General features: G+C 38.9%; 2 protein-coding genes across 2 annotated transcripts in view; one reads left to right on the top strand and one right to left on the bottom strand.

Moving 5' to 3' along the window:
- The window catches only part of LOC120535148 (tetratricopeptide repeat protein 16), a 39,956-nt gene extending 30,358 nt beyond the window's left edge, over nucleotides 1–9,598 (top strand). The window contains exons 10-14 of the mRNA XM_039762764.1: nucleotides 148–289; nucleotides 1,593–1,758; nucleotides 3,248–3,381; nucleotides 5,505–5,628; nucleotides 7,878–9,598. Of these exons, the coding sequence (XP_039618698.1) occupies nucleotides 148–289; nucleotides 1,593–1,758; nucleotides 3,248–3,381; nucleotides 5,505–5,628; nucleotides 7,878–8,045 (734 nt within the window). The 3' untranslated portion in view covers nucleotides 8,046–9,598. The remainder of the gene's footprint in view (nucleotides 1–147; nucleotides 290–1,592; nucleotides 1,759–3,247; nucleotides 3,382–5,504; nucleotides 5,629–7,877) is intronic.
- Nucleotides 9,599–16,271: 6,673 nt separating this feature from the next.
- The window catches only part of slc27a4 (solute carrier family 27 member 4), a 68,421-nt gene continuing 60,196 nt past the window's right edge, over nucleotides 16,272–24,496 (bottom strand). Inside the window, exons 12-13 of the mRNA XM_039762763.1 lie at nucleotides 21,668–21,814; nucleotides 16,272–18,279 (exon numbers count right to left, since the gene is read on the bottom strand). Coding sequence (XP_039618697.1) covers nucleotides 18,122–18,279; nucleotides 21,668–21,814 — 305 coding nt within the window. The 3' untranslated portion in view covers nucleotides 16,272–18,121. The remainder of the gene's footprint in view (nucleotides 18,280–21,667; nucleotides 21,815–24,496) is intronic.

Raw genomic sequence — 24,496 nt, 5'->3', positions numbered from 1 at the left:
TTTGTATGTATAATTTTTTCAGAAAGTAAAACAAATTATGAAAATGATGTGTTTTTGAATATTTTGCAAAGACAACTTAAAAATTTTGTTGAAAAACTTTTATCTTAAGCTAAATGTTCAATTCCCAAATGTTCTCTTTTTAAAAAGACTGTTATCTCAAGATGGGTGAGTTGGTTTTTGCCCTTGAAGATTACAGGCAGGCAGAAGAAATTGACTCCTCTGACCAAACCATCCATGTCCGCATTGCGGTGATCCACAAGACATTAGGGTTAGAGCATTACAAGCAAGGGTAAGTGAAGTAATTTATTTGCATTCACTACTCAAAACAATTAAATGCCAACTGTTTCTTATGATTTGTTCATGCATCCCTTACTGTATTCTCTTTCACCATATACAGTCGTGGCCAAATGTTTTGAGAAGTTTTCACAAAGTTTGCTACTTCAGTGTTTTTAGATCTTTTTGTCAGATGGTTCTATGGTATAAAGATTTCAAAGGCTTTTATTGACAATTACATTACGTTTATGCAAAGAGTCAATATTTGCAGTGGCCCATCTTTTTTTTTTTTCCAAGACCTCTGCAATTCGCCCTGGCAGGCTGTCAGTCAACTCCTGACTGATGGCGGCCCATTCTTGCATAATCAATGCTTGGCGTCTGTCAGAATTGGTGGGTTTTTGTTTGTTCACCTGCCTCTTGAGGATTGGCCACAAGTTCTCAATGGGATTAAGGTCTGGGGAGTTTCCTGGCCATGGACCCAAAATGTCGATGTTTTGTTCCCCGAGCCACTTAGTTATAACTTTTGCCTTATGGAATGGTGCTCCATCATGCTGGAAAAGACACAGCTTGTCACCAAAGTGTCCTTGGATGGTTATGAGAAGTTGCTCTTTGAGGTTGTTTTAGTCTCATTCTTTACTCATGGCTGTGTTCTTAGGCCAAATTGTGAGTGAGCCCATTTCCTTGGCTGAGAAGCAACCCCATGCGTGAAAGGATGATTTACTGTTGGTATGACACAGGACTGATGGTAGCACCACTCACCTTTTCTTTTTTCCGGATGTCCCAAGCAGTCGGAAAGGGGATTCATCAGAGGAAATGACTTGACAGCAGTCCTCAGCAGCCCAATCCCCGTACCTTTTGCACAATATCAGTCTTTCCCTGATGCTTTGCTTCTTTGCTGCCCTTCTTGACACTCACCAGGCCACCCTCCAAATGTCTTCACCTCACTGTGTGTGCAGATGCACTCACACCTGCCTGCTGCCATTCCTGACCAAGCTCTACACTGGTGGTGCCCTGATCCCGAGCCATGAATAAAGAACGGTAGCAAAACATCCTCTGAGAGCAACTTCTCTCAACTATCCAAGAACAGTTTGGACACAAACAGTTTGGCCACGACTGTGGAACTACCCTAATCTTGTATGTCATACCACATAGATGTTTTGGCATACTTAATTTTGTTTTTAGTAGGTTTTTAAAATAGAACATCTTTATATGACGAAAGTCTGTTTTATGGTCATCTAACGACAGCAAAGAGAAAATGAATATAACAGTGGCTGTTTTCAGATTTGGTTCTTAGAGTTAATGTAAATCATTTTTCTCAGGAAGTACACCCAAGCAGTTGAAAATCTCTCCAGTGCTATTGAGTACAGTCCAACAGTGTCAGATTATTATCAGAACAGAGCTAATGCCAAGTACAGGCTTTCAGACATGGATGGGGCAAAGGATGATGCAATTATCTCATTGATTCTGGACTCCAGAAATAAGCAGGTAAGCCTATAACCGATGTAGTTTAAAACATAGTTTCCTTCCAGGTTAATATTTTAAAATTTGCCTATCAAAATTTTAAGTTCAACATGTCAATACTAACTAAACATAAGAATTATTAATTTAATTACTTTTGCATAGTACAAAGATTACATGTGAAGGTTTGAAACTTAAGATATGGGCATGTTTGAGATGAGAAGTGTTTACAGATTACAGGTGGAACATGCCCCTTCACAATGCATTTTGGGATAGATTTTTCCACTCCATTCTCCTCTCTTTGATCCACAATTGTGCTAATAACAGATTTATAAATACTTATTAGGCACTCGGGTCCCAATCCAAGTGGTTTGGCGTGTGGTGGGTGTGGCAATGCGCTATCGCCGCACACTCACAACCTCATCCTAAAAATATTCTTCTACTCACCCTATTTTTTGTTACTCTTGAACCTGAGACCTCTGGCTTACTGCTATTTAAGAATCTATTTGGTCATTATGTAGAACTAGATGTTTAGTGAAAATGAAATACAGTACTCATTTTCAACTCTCTATCATAGTGTAGAAGAGGCCATTTAAGTTCTTTGGTGGCCTTAAGAACTGTAATAAATAATAATAATAATACATTTTATTTATTTGTAGGTGCCTTTCTAAACACTCAAGGACAACGAACAATAGGTAAAACACACATTATAAACAAAACTAAAATACAAAAATTAAAAACAGACAGATACCTTACAGTCAATGTATCCACCATCTACTCTTCTTCTTAGTATTATAAAGGAAATTGTGAGGCCACTGTCTAACAAGTAAAGGTTAGCCAAAAGTGGATCATGCAGTAGGATCATAATCCTAAGTACACCTACAAGTCTATAACTGCATGGCTCAAAAAGATAACAATAGAGGTTTTAGAATGGCCAAGTAAAGCGCAGACCGCAACCACATTGAGAAACTGTTACTGGATCTTCATTGAGTTGTGTATAGATAAAAGCCCTCAAACATCGGTTAATTGAAGCAAAGTTGTAAGAAACATTGGGTCAGAATTTCTGCAATATGGACGTTGCTTGTTAACTTGAATAACACTGCATCTCCTTGGTCTTGAGAAAAACATGAAATTTTGTAGACGTTGCAAAATGATCATTTGTAAATATCTCTGCCTGTGTTGAAAAGCAAGGACCAATTAACAGTATGCAATTTTACAAGATGAATGCTCAATAGGCAAACTGTTAATGTGAAGTATTACCGTAGATGTACACAAATTTTGGTACTAGTAAACTCTTGCCCTGCTTTTAAATGATAGACTTGAAGATATTGCAAGAGGTAAAAGACTGTGCATTTAATGGAATGGACATTATATGTTCTTGCTGCTTTCTTCTTGTTTTCCTGTTTCTTACTTGTATAATTTGTTTAACTATGTTATTTGTCAGACTTAATTTTTCTGTGCCTCTGACCAGTAGATTAAATGTTTCAATATTAAATTGTGCTCTTATTCAATGTAGGTACTGCCTCTGATCTCCCAGCTATTTCCTGGATGGTCTCTAGAAGAGGTCTTATGCAGCAAGGAATCAGCGATAGCAAAAGAGAAGCTGAGAACCAGTTTGAATGTGAAAAAAGATCAGTCGTCGTCTTCTAGGTATACAGTGCATACCATTAGTAAAATAGACTCCATTGGATGGCTCTGTATACTGATTCGTAATTAATGGAGGAGATATCCCTGTCATTATTGGTGTTCTGTCTGAAAATAAGTTCAAGAATTCTACTCTCCTTTTCTCTGTGTATATTAGTTCAATAAGATTAACCCCAATTGATAACTAATCAAGAAAAAAAAAATCAATATCTGTAGATGAAATCCAGTCTACCAAAATACACCTAACAGTAAGGCAGCAGTATGAAAAACATTTATTGCTGTTGCATCACAGCTTCTGGAGACAAAATTGAAATACCAATACACCTACTTCATGGGTGAAGTCTGAATGTTCTCTACATGTCTGCATGAGTGGTTGTCTGGGTACTCCTGTCTTCCTGTTACGTCCCAGAGATGAGAGTACAGTATTTGATTAATTAGTGACTCTAAGTTCACCCTTTTTGCGTTTTGGGTGTGGTGGCTCCCGTAGATCCTAAATTAGGATTAAGTAAATGGATGGATGGTGGACAAGCAACAATATGTAAGTATCATGAGAACATTAGAAAAATTTTGATGAACAGCCATTCAGCCCAGCAAAGCTTGCTAATCCTATCCAACTAATTCCTCCAGAATAACATCAAGTTGAATTCTGAATGCCCATAAAGTCCCACTGTCTTTCACAATACTTGATAATTTATTCTATGTGTCTGTAGTTCTCTGAGTGAAGAAAAATGTATGAGAGAAAATCACCCCAATCAAGTTTCCATATGTGCCTCTGTGTTCATGTGTAAATGCATTTTAAAGTAACAACCTCAATCCAATGTACTAATTTCTTTTATATTTTTAAGCCCTCAATCATGTCACCTCTTAATCGCCTTTTACTTAAACTGAAAAGGCTCATCTTAATCAATCTTTCCTTATAGTTCACTCTTCTTAGTTCTGGAATCAGCCTCATTGCTCTCCTGTGGTCATTTTCTAGCACTATTATGTCTAGAATGGAATGTACTCACAAAGGAGTTTTTACTTTTTCTGCTCAGAGTTCTCATATCATTTGGGTTACCTTTATCAGAGATTCAATATGTATTTATTTTTTGTACCCAATGTCTGCACGGTGGCGCAGTGGTAGCGTTGCTACCTCGCAGTAAGGAGACCTGGGGTTTGCATGTTCTCCTCGTGTCTGTGTGGGTTTCCTCTGGGTGCTCTGGTTTCCTCCCACAGTTCAAAGACATGCAGGTTAGCTGCATTGGCGATCCTAAATTGTCCCTAGTGTGTGCTTGGTGTGTGTGCCCTGCCTCGGGTTTGTTTCTGCCTTGCGCCCAGTGTTGGCTGGGATTGGCTCCAGCAGACCCCCATGACCTTGTAGTCAGGATATAGTGGGTTGGATGATGACTAACTGACTGACCCAATGTCTGCAGAGATACTGTTAAAATCTTACCTGTCTTAAATCCTGTCTTAAATCCTTCATTCTTTTTGTCTCACTCTGTCTTACTTGCAAATTTTATAACTGCTATTTGTTAGATTTAGTTATTTTTTTAAATCCTTGTGTACGTTGTTCTCTGTGTGAAGAACATTCTAACATTTGTTAATTTTTTTTAACATTTCTAAAAAACTTTCTAATATGTGTACCATGTTTTAAAATCGTGCTTTGGCATTTTAAATTATTGTAGTTTAGAAACTGGTATTGTGGTTCAGCATAGTATTTTAAAAACTTTTTAGTTTTTTGTAAACCTCAGACAAATGTTTTTATAATATTACTAATAGAGTTACAAAAGTTAGGAATCTATGATGTCTGGAAATATTTCTTTGCGTTAACTAAGCATCCACTCACAGAGTCATGACTTTACCTCTCTGTGCCCAGCAAAGAACAAAAGCTGCTAGGTAAGTGACAGAAGGGCAGGGAAGAGCCAATTTACTGGCACATAATGGCAAAGTGAACTGCAGCATAAGTACTGTCTCAGTGCTGCAATCACACAGCCATATTCAGGTGACACTTCCAGAAGTCTAAACTTGTAAAAATGACTTTACCATGTTGTGTTGCCTGCCTGGTGACATTTCTGCTTTATTTGAAAATGACTGCACAAAGAATGTGAACACTAAAAACCTTCCCTCATTCTTATATTCATATTTTAAAGGAATATTAAAGAAGCCAATATTTTGCAGAAAGAACCAGATTGCAATTCAACAATTGGGAAAGGAATTGTTGCATGTGTAGAGGAAAAGGACCTCTATAAAGAAATTGTGAACAGCAAAATCAAGGTATGCATGTGAATTAACTGAAGTAGTCCCTGCTTTTATTTTATATAGTGTCTTTCTATATAAGAACATCATTCCAAGGCATTTTACAAATGCTGAGGTTTAGTACTGTTGTTTACATGTAATTTTTACAAATAGGTTAAGTGACATTCTCAGGATCACATAGCAAGTTAGAGGTGAGGATGAATCTACAACCACTACATCACACTGCCTGATTCAAACGTAACATTAATAACATTAAGAGTGGCAGAATCATTAACATATTGTGTATTTGATTGTTTATGTGCGTGGTATTCCTACAAAGTCACGCTGCAAAATTTGCAAAGAGACGTTTGATCCTTAAAACAGAAATATTTGTACTAAAAAAATACCAAGTTTAGATTGTTGCCCAGAGGTTTGCTGGTACTGGCCAGAATATGAAAACCTTTTTCATTGACCTTATGCAGTGTTTCATCATAAGCACCTAAATTTGCTGGTCGCTTATCTTTGTGTGCACACATGTTTCATATGGGCTTCATTGTAAGCTGATAGTTTCTCTTCCCTCAGTAAGCAAACACTGCATGTTTAATTCGCATAAATATTTGAATACCCTGCTTAGACAAATGCCTCTGGAAGGTGCCAACATATGTTTCATATTTTTTCAGAAAGTATTTATTTTTTGGAAATTTGTTTTTTAAAGATCTTATCTCAGATCTCATTTAAAAATTTTCTATCAATAGTTAACAATTATAGTGGTTATAATGAGTAAATGTCTGATCCAATCTTCCAGATATATTGCAAATGAATAGTGTAGTTCACGGCTCTCTTTATGCAATGTTGGCTTTTATATGCAGGTTTATGTTGCGTTTATACCAGTCTAGGCTATATCTGCTTGGTTATTTTTTTCTGTGTTGCATTATTTGGTTGTCATTTAATATATGATACTCCAGTGAATGCATGTGATGAAGCACCTCAGCAGGTAAACGATTGTCTAAGCAAGTTATGACCAATCAGTTCTTTCTTCCTTAACAAAGCTCTTTGGCCTTTTCTGTGTCAAACCATATCCATATGTTTAAAACTTTACTGTGCAGAACCCCCTTATTCTGAGTAGTAAAATTGGGAGTGGTCTCCCCAAGACGTTCTCGTATACTCAGATATGGGGATGGATATTTGAGGAGTAAACTGCAAGACGATCATTATATTTTTATATTATGTACATTAAAGAACCATCAACAACAAATTAAATCAAATCAATAATATATTGAACAATTATTATAAAAGTAAAGTTGAATAAATGGGACTCAGCAGCTGCATGAATGAAAAAGTACCATTTCTGCTGAGCTGAAATAGCTCAAAAGTTGATAGAAATTTATGTTTTATATGTAATACTTGTATGCAAAAGTTGGTTGACCTAAGTGAAAGCGTACTGAAGTTATCTTGTTTACATATAAACACACACAGACATAATTCCAAAAATGGTATTTTCAGGGTCAGGGAGGTCTAAAATGTCGAGATTCACCAAAATATAATTTTTTGGACATTTACAATACTTTCCCTATGAGAAAGTAAATCAGACGTATGGAGGTCTAAATCATCGAGATTCGTCAAAATCTCAAGGTCGAATTTTTGGATGATTACAATACTTTTCTGACGAGAAAGTAAATCGGACTCATGGTGGTCTAAAACGTCGAGATTCGTCAAAATCTCAAGGTAGAATTTTTGGATAATTACAGTATTTTCCCTATACTTTATATATGAGAAAGTAAAAAACAAAAACATATAAAGCAAAAGGAAGGGCCAGCTTCTGGAATTAAGGAAACTGTATGAAAAAGGATCATGATAATCATTTGCACTGAACAGAGTGCAGCCTTCAGTGTACTGTTCTAATACAATATGTACCAACTGTCGACGCTTATGATAACCAACAATGAGGCTTCCATACAAGAAAGGAACACAATGAATTAGCAGCGGTGCAACCTGTATAAACTGTTATTGTTAAAGTACTGTACAAATAGCACTGTTAGTTTTTACCCTTTTTACTAAATAATATCCCAATTCTTAAGTCACCCATATATTACAGTTAATTGGTTTACTATAGAAGAGTGGTTCTTTAAGGCCTGTAATTCTTCAATTATTACATGATTTTAAGTAGTTATATTGATTGATTTTTAAAAATAAAAGGCCTTCAGTTTTGATTTGGTAAATTTCAGGATATGCTTAAAATGGTAAAATCATTTAGTCTTTAAAAATGAATGTTCTTTTTCATGCAACAGATAAATCAAGCTGTCAAGGCTGCTCTACACCATCGAATCCCTCTGCATAAAGAAGGGCCCAAGATTGCTGCTGTGGTTGAAACTTTACCAGAACCATCAGAGGCGACTCTCTCAAATAAGCCCTACCACTGGAGAAAGTTTGGATTGGGAGTAGGGTTACTAAGATAATTGGGAACATTAGGGGAAAAAACATTACAAGGATATAAATGGAAATGGCAAGCGATACTAAAATAATTGGTATGGTAACCTGAGCAGGGTTTACTGCCTTTATTTTAGTAAAAATCCTGTTTTGCATATACACTGCTACCATTGGTAAGGTGTAACTGTAGCAAAATAGTTCAGTAACCGATTATAGCAATGATTGGTCACTTGAGGATCCTGGTAAAACATTTTAAAAATGAACTGGTTAACACTTAAAACTCCCCTAAATTGGTGCCAAAATCCCTTTTGTCGTCGTTTGAATTGTAAGAGTAAAATTCAAATATTGAGTTTGAAGTAAAAATCATGAAGCCACAATCATGTTGCTGAAATAGGAAAAAATAAATGTATCCCTAAGAAACAACCATAAGGGTACAGATTCCAACCTGAAACCAAGGCTCCCCTTTGTGTGTCTACCTTTGAACTCAGCAGTAGGGTCAGTGAGAGGAGAACATCCATCCTGTGGGGAATGATGAACCATCTTTATTGCTACTGTACAGCAAGAAGGGACCTACTTCTTATCACAGACAGAAAAAAGTCACAAATAGTGACTTTCCTATGTGCAGTGCCAAAAACTATGAAAGAAGCAGTGGCTGCATCATTGATTTGATTTGGGGAGCTGTGCTATGTAAAAAGTAGTCCTGTGCCTCCCTGTCAAACGGCAAAAGGGACACCTATGAACAAGAAGGTTAAGAGCCTCTGGGCTGTAGTACTGAACAGGGAGACGATTCCACTAATATAATGTTCTTGGCTTTTAATAATTTCCTGTTTTTGTTCAAATTTCCTGTTTTTTTTTTTTTTAAGTTAAGCTCAGTTAAACGATGCTTAAATCGAACCTAACAAATCATTAAAGTGATATGCAGAGGCTTTGTCTTTACATTAGCATTCGTCATTCTGCCTGACTGAAATAAATATATAATGTACGTTATGCATAAGATTCAAATTGAAAATTAAACGGCATGAGAATAATATGAAAGAGAGTTAAAATACAATGAAACTTTTGTTACCTACCCTTCTATTTTTTATTTTTTTATAAAAAGTAAAGGAATTGAAAGTATACTGTAGGAAGGTTTTAATTGGTTTATGTGTTTCAGCATCACAACATACCCTTTTACAATGTTGTTATTTTTTGACAGCATGTTTTTTTATCTAAACAGCTAAACCAGAAAATAGTTTTCTAACAATAAAATACAGGAAAACTTAATAGACACAAAATTTATCACTAATTGTGGATCTTTAAATGATCTGACTCATCAAGTCCTGTTTAGAATCCTATCATTATTCACTAACAATGTTGGATGAATACTTATGTGTTGCATTACAGTTCATTTTTAAATTCTAGCCTGTGGTCAAACAATCTTCTGTGGATCACTTGTAAAAATAAAATCTTACATATAAACGTCTACATGATGAAGTGTGCGTGTCTGTCTGGAAGTAAGAGGTGGAATCGGGGTAAGAGCTCCACCTCCGAGGAAACAGAAAACTCTTTTACCAACTAAGAACACAAGCGAGGCCAGCATGTCAACAAAACAAAACCTTCAGAAGAAAGACAAAGTCACTTAGCCGCCAACATCGGCAAACCGGTATCCTTTTTACTTTTCCTCCCTCCGCTAATGCACAAGTGAAGCAAGCACATCGGCAAAACAAAACCTCCTAGGAGAGAGATGGCCTGAGGAGTTCCTTTCAATTTACTGACATCTCTACATTTAAATTTTTCTTCTGACAATTTCAGTAGTTTCTAGGACCCTGGGCTTTTTACAGCACAGGCTTACACAGCTAGTTTATAATTACCATTAATTTTTTTTATAAATTATTAAAAGAACAGGAAAATTGTATTAATGTTTGTGTCATCTTATTCAGTACTACAGCCCTCACAACATGTCTTTTATCTTTTTTGTTTACCTCTTTTGGTATGTGACAGGGAAGCACAAGACCCCATTTGGCTGTTGAGTGGACATTTTCTACAGGAATGCATTTGACTCTGAGATGACACACTTCAAAAAATAAGAAGGTGTTATAGGTCAAAGCCAGTCTTACTGGTTATATCATATCATTTGTTATGCCAGTGTTAGTCAGACTCCTTGGGCAAAACTATTCCTTTCATTCATGCATTGGGATGAGGAAAAAGCTACGTTTGCATCAATACTTGATTGTAGTGATGCGCATATCCCACTGAGTTCTGCTGACCTGGAGTGCAGTGAAATCTCAGAAATGTTCAGGAACTTCACCAAACTTGGCAAAATGCATTGAAACAAAAAACAGTGTTTGAGTGGATTATAATTGTGAATTGGTCTTTTAAATGTTCCTGAGGGCAACTGCCAACTATGCTGGACTGATTGTGGCCAAAAATGTTGCATGAGCTGTGAGGCAGAAGTACAGTACTTATCACTGCACCACTGTGTCTCTCTGACTGCCACTGCTAGCAAATAAGCACAACACTAAAGCATGGAGATCATTCACTGCTTCCTGTTTGCATCAACTATAAAGCACTCTGGGTAATACTGATATAGGGTTTGGCTCACATATTACATACAGGTTACACAAAAGTACATTGGAATAGACATTACCTTTAAGACATACACAGACACGTTTCCAGTTTCTTTCTACACGCGTGCTTTGTGTTTAAACGTATTCACAAGTGTACTACTAATTTTTAAATCACAGTAAAAATGGAAGAAATAAATCCATACCAGACAAAGAATTTCATCTTGTATAGTGGTTGATCCGGCATATCGCATATTACTAGGAGGGTGCTTTCCCATCCAGCATTGGCTAATTCAGCTCTGTGATGTCATGCTTGCCTTGCAAAGCATCATGGGGCACTAGTAAATAACATAAGCTAGCAACACAGTGAATTTTCAGGAAAATGTTTGGCAAACAAAGTCATCAGTAAACTGAGCAATTTTGTTGCGTAAAACTCTTTGTTGAACTTCACCAATCAACACACTTCGATTGTATAATTCCATAGTTGACCAAATATTTTTAATAAACAGCTTATAGTATTGGAGAGTAGACAGCAGTGAGCATTGTGACTCGTAAAACCATGGCATGGGGTCTTTTTGTTGCTTCTGTCTTTGGCTTACAATTGTTGGTTTACAGATTTGGATTCATTGTTGTGACGTACTGTACCTTTTTGGCAGCTCCTTTTTGACTCACTTTGGTTTTGCCTAGTGCTATTTTTTTTTTTGACTGAATTCAAATTAATTATTTTTCTAAGATTCTTTGTGGACTTGTTTCTTAAGATAAACATTTTGGATGGTTTTCCTTTCTCTTCAGAAACATTTTGGTATATTTTAGACCATTTAAAGTATTGTGAACATTTAAAAGCTTGTTCCTCAATTTTGAAGCCTGCCAGTAGAGTTTAGGGTCAGGCTGCCTGGGTTGAAGCCTATTTTTGGATTCCAGACCTGAAGAGCAATGGTCTGGTTTTGGATATTTTGAGCCTTTTTGTGTGCAGTAATTTACAACACATCCCACATTTATTATTGTTTTTGTCATAACACAAATGTCATAAATAATGACAATCTGAATATTTATTGATGTTAATAAAGTGGTGGATTTTAAGATATCCCTGGAAGTGAAGAGTGCAGGATTTAAAAAATACTGCAGTTATACAAATGTAGGGAGAATGTTTTAATGTGTTGCTTAATATTTGGGCATCATATCAACAGATTTGTTATATTTTGCCATAATGGGTTTTAAATTTTTGATTACGCAGCCACAGTTTGTGTCAGTTGCCTCCATGTGTTAGGATGTGGGTGTCTTCGCGGAATATCCAGAGAAAATATAAGTAGCAACTCTTCACAGACATACTGGCCCAGGAACTAAACCACTGTGACACAATATTTAGCATTCTGCACTGAATGATTGAGGCTGGAGAAGTTGTTCAAGTGTATTTAAATGACCACATCTTCTTCTTCTTTCAGCTGCTCCCTCTTAGGGGTCACCACAGCAGATCGTCCAACTCTGTCTTACTTCATTTTCTGCCACACTGACTGCCTTCATGTCTTCCCTCACCACATCTATAAACCTCCTCTTTAGCCTTCCTATTTGCCTCTTGCCTGGCAGTTCCATTCTCAATATTAATTTTCCTGATGTACCCCTCATCTCTCCCCTACATGTGCCCACACCATCTCAATGTAGTCTGTCTCAAACTGTTATGGCTGTGTTGTCCTCTGTTATACTCATTCCTAATCCTGTCAACCCTCGTTACTCCTACATCGTCAGCTCTGCCACTTTCAGCTCTTCCTCTTGTCTTCTCATCAGTGGCATCGTCTTCAAACCATACAACGTAGCTGGTCTCACTACTGTTTTAAAGACCTTCTCTTTCACTCTTAAAACAGCTTACCACATCCAAATACAGTGTAGTATTTATTTATTCCATTTCATCTTTAATCATACCACAATAATTCTCCCCTGCCTTTTAACTGTTTCCAAATTTTTATGCCAGTGAAGATACTTTGTACTGCTGAATAAAAGGCATTAACTGAACACAACAGAAATTATAATTGCAGGCTTTCTATTTATGTGATTCTGAATATTGTTTTTCTTAATTCTGTTCTTACCAGCCACACGCAGGCTGCCAGTCTTTTGCAGGGTCCACTCACACACACACAATTTGCTTTTACACACTCCAACTCTGAATCAGAAATAACACAACACACACATCTTTTTGGGGCACCCCGAGGGCAAATGTGGAGAGAATATGCAGGTTTCATAACAGACAATGAATGACTGGGTTCAGGTTTCATATCCAGGTTGCTGTGAGGCAGCAGCACTAAGGCATCATATTGAAACTTTACATTTTATAATGTGATTCTAAATTACCTTCTCATTGTAGGTGTGTTTTTTGGAACCCAAAGCTCCAACCCTTTGAATTTCAAACCTAAGAAATCTCTCGGGTACCAATTCTCAGCTATAGAGAGGGAGATGCTGATTGGATTGACAAGCTGATCAGGTGGGCAGAATCAGCATTGGTGTGGAAATGGACTCTTTGGTGACAGTGACAGAGAGGAGGACACTACGGAAGCTGCTGTCTACTATGGACAATGAACATCACCCATTATACACCACCATAATTAAGCAGGAGTTTGTTTAGTGGTAGGCTGCTATCACAGAACACGAGAAGATACAAACAATCTTTTGTCCCCAGAGCCATTAGACTTGTTATCTCTTCTCAAATGGGACGGGGGTTGGTTGAGTTCTGGGCCTGTTGCTCTCCTCATAAGCTATACAGGTATTAGCTATGCACTACATCTGATATCTCACTACTCGACCACTACTGTATAACCTTTTTTCATAGTATGACACTTTAAACATTTTATTCTATTAGCATAAGCCATGTCACTTTTACTTTAATATGTCAACTTAGTATCTGTCAATTTATTATTATGTTCCACCTGTCACTTTGGCAGTAATGTTATTTGCACAATTCCCATTGCACTGACATTATTGTTTGCACCTTCTACATTACGTGTATTGGACTGTACGATTACAACCCTGGTGTACTTGCTTACTTACTTAATGTATAGGGTGTACTTTCTTTATCGTTCTGGGTAGGACGCATTCTTGTGTGCAGAAGAGCCTCAGTGCTTCACAGCATGGATTCCTCATCATGGAATCCTGAGAGATTTAGTCCAAGCTGACACAGCGGCATCATGCAGTTTTTTCTTAGTCACACATTATACAGTACTGCGGCTCTGTCATTCCACCTCATCCAGAAGTTGCTCTTTTAGGTTGAAATCTTTCTACTTGTGTTGCCCATTGGAGTAAACTGAATTCACTGTAATGTTGGTAGAAAACATTGAGGTGATGCATGTTTTGTGATATGAAGCATTATCCAGCTGGACGTATTTAACAAAGAGTAAACTGTGGCCATAAAGGGGTGATCAGCAACAGTGCTTAGGTACACTGACCACCCACAGCTGCGATACAAGGACGTCTGCAAGAGAGACATGAAGGCACTACATACAGTAGATAGCGAGTGCTGGGTGGGCCTTGCAGCTATCCGCTTGAGATGGAGCGACACCCTAAACCAACAGGTCAAGACTGGGGAAGAGAAGCTGATTAACACAGCAGCAGACAAGTGGGCACGCAGGAAGGAGCATAAGAACTCCAACAGACCAGAAGCGGCACACAGGTGTAACTTTTGTGGCAGGGACTGTCACTCTCGTGCTGGCCTCTTCAGCCACAAGCAATGCTGCCCCAGCCGAGTAGGCAGAAAGGACAAATAAGAATAATGTTATCAACATAAATGAACGACGATGCCTCACCCATGGCCAGTCTTGCCTGTGCCAGGTCTGGGGAGCTGGAGTGCCCCCTTCAGGCCACAATGGGTACATTAAGTAATTTGTAAAACATGTTCTTTGTATTTTAGCTGTAAATGTATTACACTGCTCTGAGCCTGGACTTGGTGAAAACAGCTACACTAAAATTAGTTTTAAATCACAGGTCAGCAGGCGAGTAAGGTGAAGACTCCATTCAGTATTAATTACAGGGTCAAAATGAATGCCAGGGACACCATTATGATAACTGAAATCACAAAGATGGGGCCAAACAGCACAGCTCTGAATTTAAAATTTCCTTAAACATGATTCATGTTTTAAAACACAAAGGAGGTGGTGACTGCGCCCTCTTCAACCTTTCTGAATTTGTAGCCCTAATCTATTGTGACGGCCGGCAGGGCATTTTCCTAACTGGGATGCCACTATAATGAATGGATTAAGGGAGTGGACATATACAGGGGACTATCCCCCCCCTAGAGCGCTAGATGGCAGCTCCACGGTTTCCCACAGGACTTTACAGAAATGTGGAGTTCTGTGACTCAGCCCTGTTGGGTGCCGGCACGGGGAGGTGCAGAGCCATACTCACCACACCTGGGACTGTTTCCAGACCTCGCTAAGGAGCCGCCTGCTTTCATTCAGACAGCCAGATTCGGAAGGTGGAGGACACAGCTTGCCAGGAGGAGTGGCAGCTGAAGGATAGAGAGACGAAGAGACAGGAGGCACAGAAAAGGCATTGCTGGGCTGTATATTGTGCTTTGGAACTGTGCTTGTTCAGTGGAGAACAAAAGAAAGGCGCTGCCCCTTGTAAGTAAAAATGAGTGTTGTGCGCTGGACTTGTGCCTGTTCTGTCGGGTGTTTGGGGAGCTGATGCACCCCCTATGTAAATAAAATCATAACAGGCTCTGCCAGCCTTTTGAATTTTTCACAATCGTTTGAGGTTATTTATCCATTCTGCTAAATTACGGGCCGCATTTCCAACCCTCACATTGCCTTTTGCCTGTTTGTTTGCTCGCCAATTACACACAAACAGCTTTGCCGACTTTCAGGGAGTTTTGTATGTAGGTTGCCACTGGCCCAGCTTAAAATTTAGGCAATATGGTGTTTGAAAAGTTTCATCGTAAAGGTAGACTGTAATGGGTGGGCAGCCCAAAAATCTGCATATTATTCCAAAAGGGCTGACTCTTGTGAGCATAATAAAGCTGAACCAACCTAAAATCCAAGCTGCTGACGTTTGTGAAATGTTTCATGCATATTACTGCTGATACAACTGAAAATTTAGACTTGAAGAACTTGTCAAGATGTCCATTGAGAAACAGGGTTGTAAGATGAGGTTTGGGCATTAAACCAAAACTGGATTATCACACCAAACTGTTCAGCTGATGCTAATGACTTTGGCATGTTGTTTAGGTCGGACCCTACATACAAGTGTAGACTGCATTCAATGGTAATGATGACTTCGGTTGGAAGGGGATGGTGGTGTGATGTGATGGGGGGACTAACACAAAAACTGCACATCACTCAAACACGACTGGCTATGCCTGCTTTCACTAAACTTTGTATTTACATAATTATTCATGCAGTTTAACATAAAGGCATTCAGTGAGAAGTCAAACACCGCACAAGCTACACATTACTGCAAAACAGCTCAGTGGATGTTTATCCAACTTGACCCACAGAGTTTATGGTGTTTCAGAAACTTTGTCAAGAACAGGGGTTCAATCTGCATTTACTTATTTGACCTATAACATTTATGATCCAATTGGTTACACTCCTTTTTGGTTTTCCAATTGGAGCCCAGGCAGGTCAAGCGACTTGCTCAGGGTCACACAGTTTCAGCCTTAATTATTACACCACCCTGCCTGCTTTGTGGTAACAGCGCCCAGCTTACATGCCACATCAATGATTCAGTTACTCAACAGGCCATCCAGTTTATTAATGTGGGATTAAACATCTGTTCAGGAAACTACAGTAAACCAGAAACACAAAGAAGTGTGTTCCAACCCAGAAAGGAGTTACCGCGATTATGGAATCCAGTCATACACAGAAAGAACACATTTTGGACTTGTGGGAGCAGAGAAATTGATGAGAGGTAGAGTAGATGATGGACGGGACATTGGCATTTCAGCCAGCAATGACAAAAGGGTAAGCATTTAATAAACACAAACATTTGCTTTCTTACCTTAACCACTTACAGTATATAAACATATCCAGGCAATGCCGGTACTTTGGCTAGTCATGAGTAAACATGGAATCCCGTTTGGCCCTCTGTCTCCAATGATTCATTACAAAAGTACAAGCTCAGTCCTTGGTCATCAAAAAATGACAGAATATTATTCACAAAGGGTACATTTAACATGTAAGTCTGCTAAAAAGGGGTGATTAAAAAAAATCTGAAAAACAGCAAGCGTAAATCATCTACAGACGCAGCACAAGACTTGTGTACAGAATGTCTAGAATGTTTTCAAGTTTCAGAAGAGAGGCTCACCTCACACACAGACACCTATGACAGTAGTAATGACAACATTTCAATGGAGAAACCAGCCTTGGCCTGGACTCCTGTTTATTGCAGGATACACTCACACTCTACATGGCCAGTTTACAAAAGCCGTTCAGCCTAATGTGCCATTGCGGGATTTGGAAAGAAAGCTGAGAAAACGCACGTGACCGGTGGGAGAAGAGGCAAACGTTACCGAGACCACGACACGGCTTGAAATGTTAATCCAGGTTCCTACAGTTATAAGACCTGCATGCCTCCTTTACGCCATCCATATAAAATCATCCTTACAAAAATAATTTTATTTACACGACGGCCAGAATTGACGCTAAATAATACTTAATGTTCCTTGAGGATATTTGAGCCCCTTGTGATGACACAGAAATAAATTTTTAATGAAGCAAAGCCACCAAAGCATAAAGTGAAAAAGCTGCAAATAGTGCAACTGTGCTTATTTCTTGTTTACCCATTTACTGTAAATATGTTGGTTTGTAACTTATTTACATGTTTATTTATTTTTTACACCATTTACATATTGGCTTAAATTGGCTGGACATGTAAAATATCCCTAGACCATAAAAAAAATCACCCTGAACACACTTTGTATAATAAATTAATTGTGGTGAATTTTGATTTTTAATAGCTGTCATTTCCAATAGTCAGTGATTTGCTGTAATTTCATCTTATAGGGGACAACTTCTACAGCCCTGAAAGAAGAAATGAACCAGAGGTTCAAACCAGGACAGGATTCAGTAATAATCAATCATTTGTGTTCCAGAGCAGCTGAATCCCGTTCTGAGTTAGGAGGAGACGGAGCCGTTCCCAGCAGCATCAGGCGTCAAGGTAAGGACACCCCCTGAATGGGCCGACTGTGTAAGCATGAGAAGAGTAACCCAGGGTCGCGGTGAGGCAGAGTCTGTACTGGTAGCAAGTAGTGCAATTCAGGAACCAACCCTGGCCAGGACACCAGTCCAACAAAAACGATAATAAATAAAAATCCCTTCTCTGGTTTCTGATTGGCTTTGATCTTGTAAATGTGGTCCACCTGTGAATCCCTCCCTCCGAGAACTTTTTTTGCAAATATCTATGTATGTACATATGACTTTTAGAAATATTTGACCCCTTACAGTGCTAGAGCCACACTGAGCTCTCAATCCCTTGCATTGCACCCTCCCTTTCCCCCACTACACTCTTCCCCCTTCACCCCTTCCCTTCCATTTCACTAGCACGCTAGTAGATTGAGGTAATCAAAAGAAAGTGTTGCACATTCACAGCTTCTGCTTCCCTGACTGGATGCCCTGGAAGAGGGTCTCGTTCAGAGGGACGTATTTCCCTTTGCTAGAGTCCAAGAAGTAAAGTCGGTCAGAAATGACCTTAGGGTTAAATCCTTCATGTCGGAGGTCGGTCTTTTGGAACTTGTAGGTTCCTGGAAGAAAACAGCAAAAAAAGACAGAATATTTAAGATTAATTTTTTGGTTGCCGTTTCTCAAATACATTCTTTCCGTTTCCAGGCTTTTGAATAAGTCACACATTTTTATTGCATCCACCATTCCATTTTCTGAACACACATCTTGCATTACATGGTCACTAGTAACCAGAGATGGCAGCATTAGGCTGCAAGAGATGCAATGACACCAACGTCAACTTTTTGTGTGGCAATGTAAGCCCTAATTAAATACATTTTCCATTCTTTATTTAAAATAATCTGGTGAAAATGACCAAAGTGCCTTAGTTTTTTAGATACAACAGGCCAGAGGGGAAAACTCATGCAGTACGGTAACAAAAAATGTGAGATGAAAGAACATTAGAGCAACCGTGAGGTGAACAGGCCATTCAGTCCAACAAGTTTGTCTGTCCTACTCAACCAGATTGTCCAAAACAACATCAAGTTGAGATACGTTTGCTAAAGTCCTGCTGTCTACTTTGGTAATTTATTCCATGTGTCTAATGTTCTTAGCATGAAAGCAACACTTTCAAACATTTGTGCAAAATGTCCCCTTAGCACATTTCCAACCATCCCCCTGTGTTCTTGTTGAAGAATTTATTTAAAGCAGAAGCCCAGATCCATTGTATTAATTCTTTTAATAATTGTAAAAACTTCATCATGCCCCCTATTTCATTTATGTAGGCTTAAACTGAATAAGTTCAACTCCTTTAGTCTCTCCCCATAACTCATAGCTCTCAGTTTCGTAATTAGCCAAGTCGCTTCTGTAGCACTGCTATGTCCCATTATAGAACATTAGAGCAATCTAGATGAGAACAGGCCATTCAGCCCAACAAAACCTGCCAGTCCTATCCTCTTAACTCTTCTAAATAAACATCAAGTCTAGTTTTTGAAAGTCTTACTGTCTACCACACTACTTGGTCACCTATTCCAAGTGTCTATGGTTCCCTGTGTGAAGAAAAACTTCCTAATATTTGTGCGATATTTACCCTTAACAAGTTGCCAACTGTGTTCCCGTGTTCTTGGTGAATTCATTTTAAAATAACAGTCTCGATCCACTGGACTAATTCTCTTCATCACTGTAAACATGTCAGTCATGTTACCTCTTAATTTTCCTCTGCTTAAACTGAAAAGGCTCAGCTCTTTTAATCTTTCTTCATAATTCACCCCCTGTAGCCCGAGAAGCAGCCTAGTCGCTCTTCTTTGGACTTTTTCTAGTGCTGCTATGTCCTTGTTGTAGCCTGGAGACTAAAACTGCACACAGGACTCTAGATAAGGCCTCACCAGTACATTATAAAGCTTGAGCAGAACCCCCTGTGACTTGTACTCCACACATCGAGGCGCTACATAACCTAACATTCTGTTAGCCTTCTTGATGGCTTCTGAACACTGTCAGAAAGTCGATAGCTTAGAGTCCACTATGACTCCTAAATCCTTTTCATAAAGTGTACTTCCGATTTTCAGACCTCCCATTGTGTATTCAAACCTAACATTTTTACTTCCTACGAGTAATACTTTACATTTACTGACATTAAACTTTATCTGCCACAAATCTGCCGAAGCCTGTATGCTGTCCAAGTCCCTCTGCAATGAATTAACGGATTCCAGATTATCTGCCAATCCACCTATCTTGGTATCATCTGCAAACTTAACTTGGTAATATCAAGACCAAAGCTGTACACAGAACTTCAAGTGAGGCCTCACTTGAGTGTTACATAAATCAACTATGGCCTCTGGCACATTGTGATATATAATCGAACATTCTATTAACTTGAGAGACAAGACGTTCCATGCTCCTACCCGGATAGGCCACCTCAAATTGGGACCTGAGTGCTGCCATGCAGTGGGCAATGCCTCAGTACCACACCAGTTCTGATCTCCAACTGGCCTGACCCCATTGGCTCTCTGACGGTTTTGACAATTCCGGGGATGGGGCTCCCAAGGGCTTTCCCCCATTCCCTTCATAACGAGAGCAGCCATCCTATGGGCAGCTGCGGCAGAGCTACTCCTGTGGAGAGCAGAAAGGAGTCCTTTCTGTCATCTCAGCTGTGTGAAGCTTTTTTTTTTTTAACAATGGCTGGAGTGCCAATCCAACCCCCAAGATTTCCCAGCAAATTGGAGGACCGCTTGCAGGGCTGGATGCAGTTTAACATCATACCCAGGATATACCATATTTCAGACTTTGCGAGATCCCCTTGAGGTTAATGTAAATCATGGCTGGCCTGTACACTGGGTGGAGGCAGGACCTCTGCATTTTTCCCAGTTGATTCTGGGGTTTTTCAGGGGTGTGTTCTTGCTTCCACACTGTTTAATGCTTACATGGGCAGGGTGTTGGACAGGGTTGTGGTGTCCAGTGGCTGTGGGGAATCTGTTGGAGAAGAAGGATTCACTGATCTTGACTTTGCTGACAATGCTGTGATCTTTATGGAGTCAATGGAGGCTCTGATTGGGGCTCTCGAGAGACTGAGCGAGGAGTCTGAGTGTCTGGGCTTGCTAGTGTCCTGAGTAAAAACCAACATCCAGACCTTTAAATATCTCTTAGGCACAGCCATCAGCAGTGTGTCTGTCTGCGGAGAGAGTGCCAACCTTGTCGAGAGGTTTACTTACCTTGGCAATGACATTCATGTGTCTGGTGACTCTATCTATGAAGTCAGTAGATGGATTGGGAGAGCATGGGGGGTCATGAGGTCGCTGGAAAGGGGTGTGTGGTGCTCCCGATATCTATGCAAAAGGATGAAGGTTCAAGTCTTTAGAGTCCTGGTGTTTTGTGTCTTGCTACAATACATGGTTGTGAGACATGGACGCAATCCAGTAACCTAATACGAAGACTGGACTCCTTTGATACTGTGTCTGTTCAGAGAATCCTTACGTACCGATGCTGTCAAATGAGCGGTTGCTCATGGAGTCCTGAATGAGGCACATTACCTGCATTGTGAGGGAGCGTCAGTTATGGCACTGCTGCAATGTAGTGCGATTCCCCAAGGGTGATCCGGCTTGTAGGATCCTCATTGTTATGGACCCATTTGGCTTAAGCAGGCCAAAGGAATACCCACGTGACACCTGGCTGTGACAGATAGAGGGTCACTTCTGGAGGATGGGACTGAACCGTGAGTTTGCCACACCCACCACATGACAAACAACTCAGGCTCCCAGATTAGGATCTGAGTGAAGCAATGCAATGTGTGACACCTCAGCAGCACACTAGTTCAGATGGAATGGAACAGTGGGAGGCTGTTTATGGTGGCTGGAGTGCCAATTCGATTTGTGTTAGGAATGACAAAACAGCATTATTGAGAAACTTTGGTCAATGCTGAAATAAATGGAAATACCAAGTCTTATTAATAGAAAAGGCAGCACAAAGAAATCTTACCAGTTTTGTTAACTTCAGGGAGCAAACGGATGAAGACTGGTCGAGCGTAAGAGGGCAGTTCTTTTTCCACATCTTTTACAAATTTCTCCAGATCTATTCCATTACTTGGATCTGCAATAGCTGCCATTCCAGCCTTCCCCTCAATCCCTGCAAATCAGAGACCCAAAATAATTAATGTGATTTGGTTTCAGAGAAAGAAATTTATTGATTTTTAATGCCTCATTATAATTATGATTCAAGTAAAAAGACAAAGTTTTGTGTTTCCAGTGTTCCTTCTCCAGTCCAGCCCTCTTGTTTGGTTTCTGAATGAATACACTATGGAATTCAGAAGGTCTGATGCCACACTTGAATATCTGGTCTACTGCCACAGTATAAGTACAACTTGTTTAATGTAACCGGATATTGAGCTTTACTTTTTACCAAAGATACTGAACTCTTGGCTTTATTTTGAGAGTATACACATTAGAACCACAACTTACATTAACTAAACATCCACAAAATTAAATTCATGCAAATATAACATAAAAAGGAGGAAAAGGATGCAAGTTTAAAATCTGCACAATGCAGAGTGAAGTACTTTTCCTTATATGGCTTAAGTAGAGTCTTTCTGTTTTAGTCTGTTTTTTAGACTCTCATTCTGTTTTAGTTATTGAGGCATGCAGTGGTGCCACAAAGAGTGAAGCTCGGACCTGTGGTTGTTTCTGTCTATCACACCCATTGCAAATGGTGGCACAAGAAGAAGCGAGAGACATGCCTTTCGTACTCTTACTGTCTGTAGTGCAATTTCTTCCTCTAGTTTAGCCTTGTATATGGGACAGAGGTTGCCAGCACAATCCACTACTGTACATGGAAGCATTATGCATTAAAGTGTTGATGCACATGTGTATTTGATACAATTGATGTATACTTGTACTGTAAATATAAATAGCCAATGACATCTTTACTGTACATAAGGAGCTGACATTTTAGTCATAGTATGTGATTTTCCACTATATCTAATATATGAGAATGCTGTATGTCCCTTATGTAAGATGAGCTTCTTCTGTACGTTAAGTGGTTGTAGTTATTTACTTGTGTTTTGTTCTGTGTATTGTATTGTATTGACCCCCTTCTTTTTGACACCCACTGCATGCCCAATCTACCTGGAAAGGGGTCTCTCTTTGAACTGCCTTTCCCAAGGTTTCTTCCATTTTTTCTCTACAAGGGTTTTTTTGGGGGGAGTTTTTTCTTGTCTTCTTAAAGAGTCAAGGCTGGGGTGCTCTCAAGAGGCATGGAATGTTAAAGCCCATTGCGGCACTTCTTGTGTGATGATGGGCTATACAAAAATAGACTGTATTGTATTGTATTGTATTTAAGATTGCCAGCAGGAGGCAGATATAACTCCTACAACAATTATCATGAATCAAACTGAAAAAGTCTACAGTGTAAAATAAATAATGAGTTTTTTGTGTGTTTTTATGCTTATTTGTAATATAGAGTTAAAAGTATCAAGTGAGGTACTGGGGGTGTGGCTGTATGTTTGTATTGGGAGGGTGGAAGTTGCTTGTGATTGGTCTACTTTTAGCCTATTATATTATGCATTGTTATATAATCTACAGCAGTGGTTCTCAATGTCAGCCCCAGGGTCCCACTGTGGCTACAGGTCTTTGTTCCAACCAACTTCTGTTTTTATTTGGACTGCTAGCCTAATGAAGTGATCTGTTATTATCTAGTTTCTGTGTTTTGAAGTCAATGTAAAAATTACAAAAATATGTTTAGTAAATTTTTATGAAAATGTATTAAATAGTTATATGTAGTTTTTACTTTTTAATAATATTTTCATCCTGATTTTCATTGTTCTTTTCCAGGTTTTCTGGTTATTTAATCCATTATTTACTAATTAGTGGGTCTGATGCTAAAGTAGTTGCAACCTTTCATCTTTCAGTGTTGTTTTCCCAGGTGGCTGCTCTGCTTCTTTTTAATTGTCATTATCAGGAAACAATGAAAGAAGCAAACTACACAGAAAAAAGATCAAAACAATAGAAAAAAAATAAGCTAAGCATTTAAAGATATTGAAAAAAATATTAGTTCTGAATATTTTATAAATGTAAAAATCATACTATTGTGCTTTTCTGAATGTAGAATAAGAGAAGATCAATTATTACCACAGATTACGAATGTGGTTGGAACAAAAGCCTGCAGCCACAGAGGGTCCTCTGAGGTTCACTGAGTTTGAGAACCCTGATCTACAGAGTAAGACTTATGGTGCCTCAAAGTAGCACATGCTGTATGTTGGTCAAGCATGCAACAAAGAATTTTATTGCATTGTGTACATATGGCAATAAATCTGAACTAATTAGATAGATAGATAGATAGATAGATAGATAGATAGATAGATAGATAGATAGATAGATAGATAGATAGATAGATAGATACTTTATTAATCCCAAGGGGAAATTCACATAATCCAGCAGCAGTATACTGATACAAAGAAACAATATTAAATTAAATAGTAATAAAAATGAAAAGAATTAAAATAAAATTAATGTTCGCATTTACTCCCCGGGTGGAATTGAAGAGTCGCATAGTGTGGGGGAGGAACGATCTCTTTAGTCTGTCAGTGGAACAGGATAGTGACAAAAGTCTGTCACTGAAGCTACTCCTCTGTCTGGAGATGACACTGTTAAGTGGATGCAGTGGATTATTCATGATTGACAGGAGTTTGCTTACACTACATTACATTTTTTGTCAAACCAAAACTTTACATTTGGAAAGAACCAATGCAACCGGCATGTGGTCACTAAGTTGGCAATACCATGTTACATACTTTCTGTAGCAAGAAGTGTGCGC

This window comes from Polypterus senegalus, chromosome 9 (assembly GCF_016835505.1).
Source record: "Polypterus senegalus isolate Bchr_013 chromosome 9, ASM1683550v1, whole genome shotgun sequence".
Classification (NCBI taxonomy): domain Eukaryota; kingdom Metazoa; phylum Chordata; class Cladistia; order Polypteriformes; family Polypteridae; genus Polypterus; species Polypterus senegalus.
The sequence above is the reverse complement of the archived record's forward strand: the minus strand, read 5'-3'. Positions and strand labels throughout refer to the sequence as shown.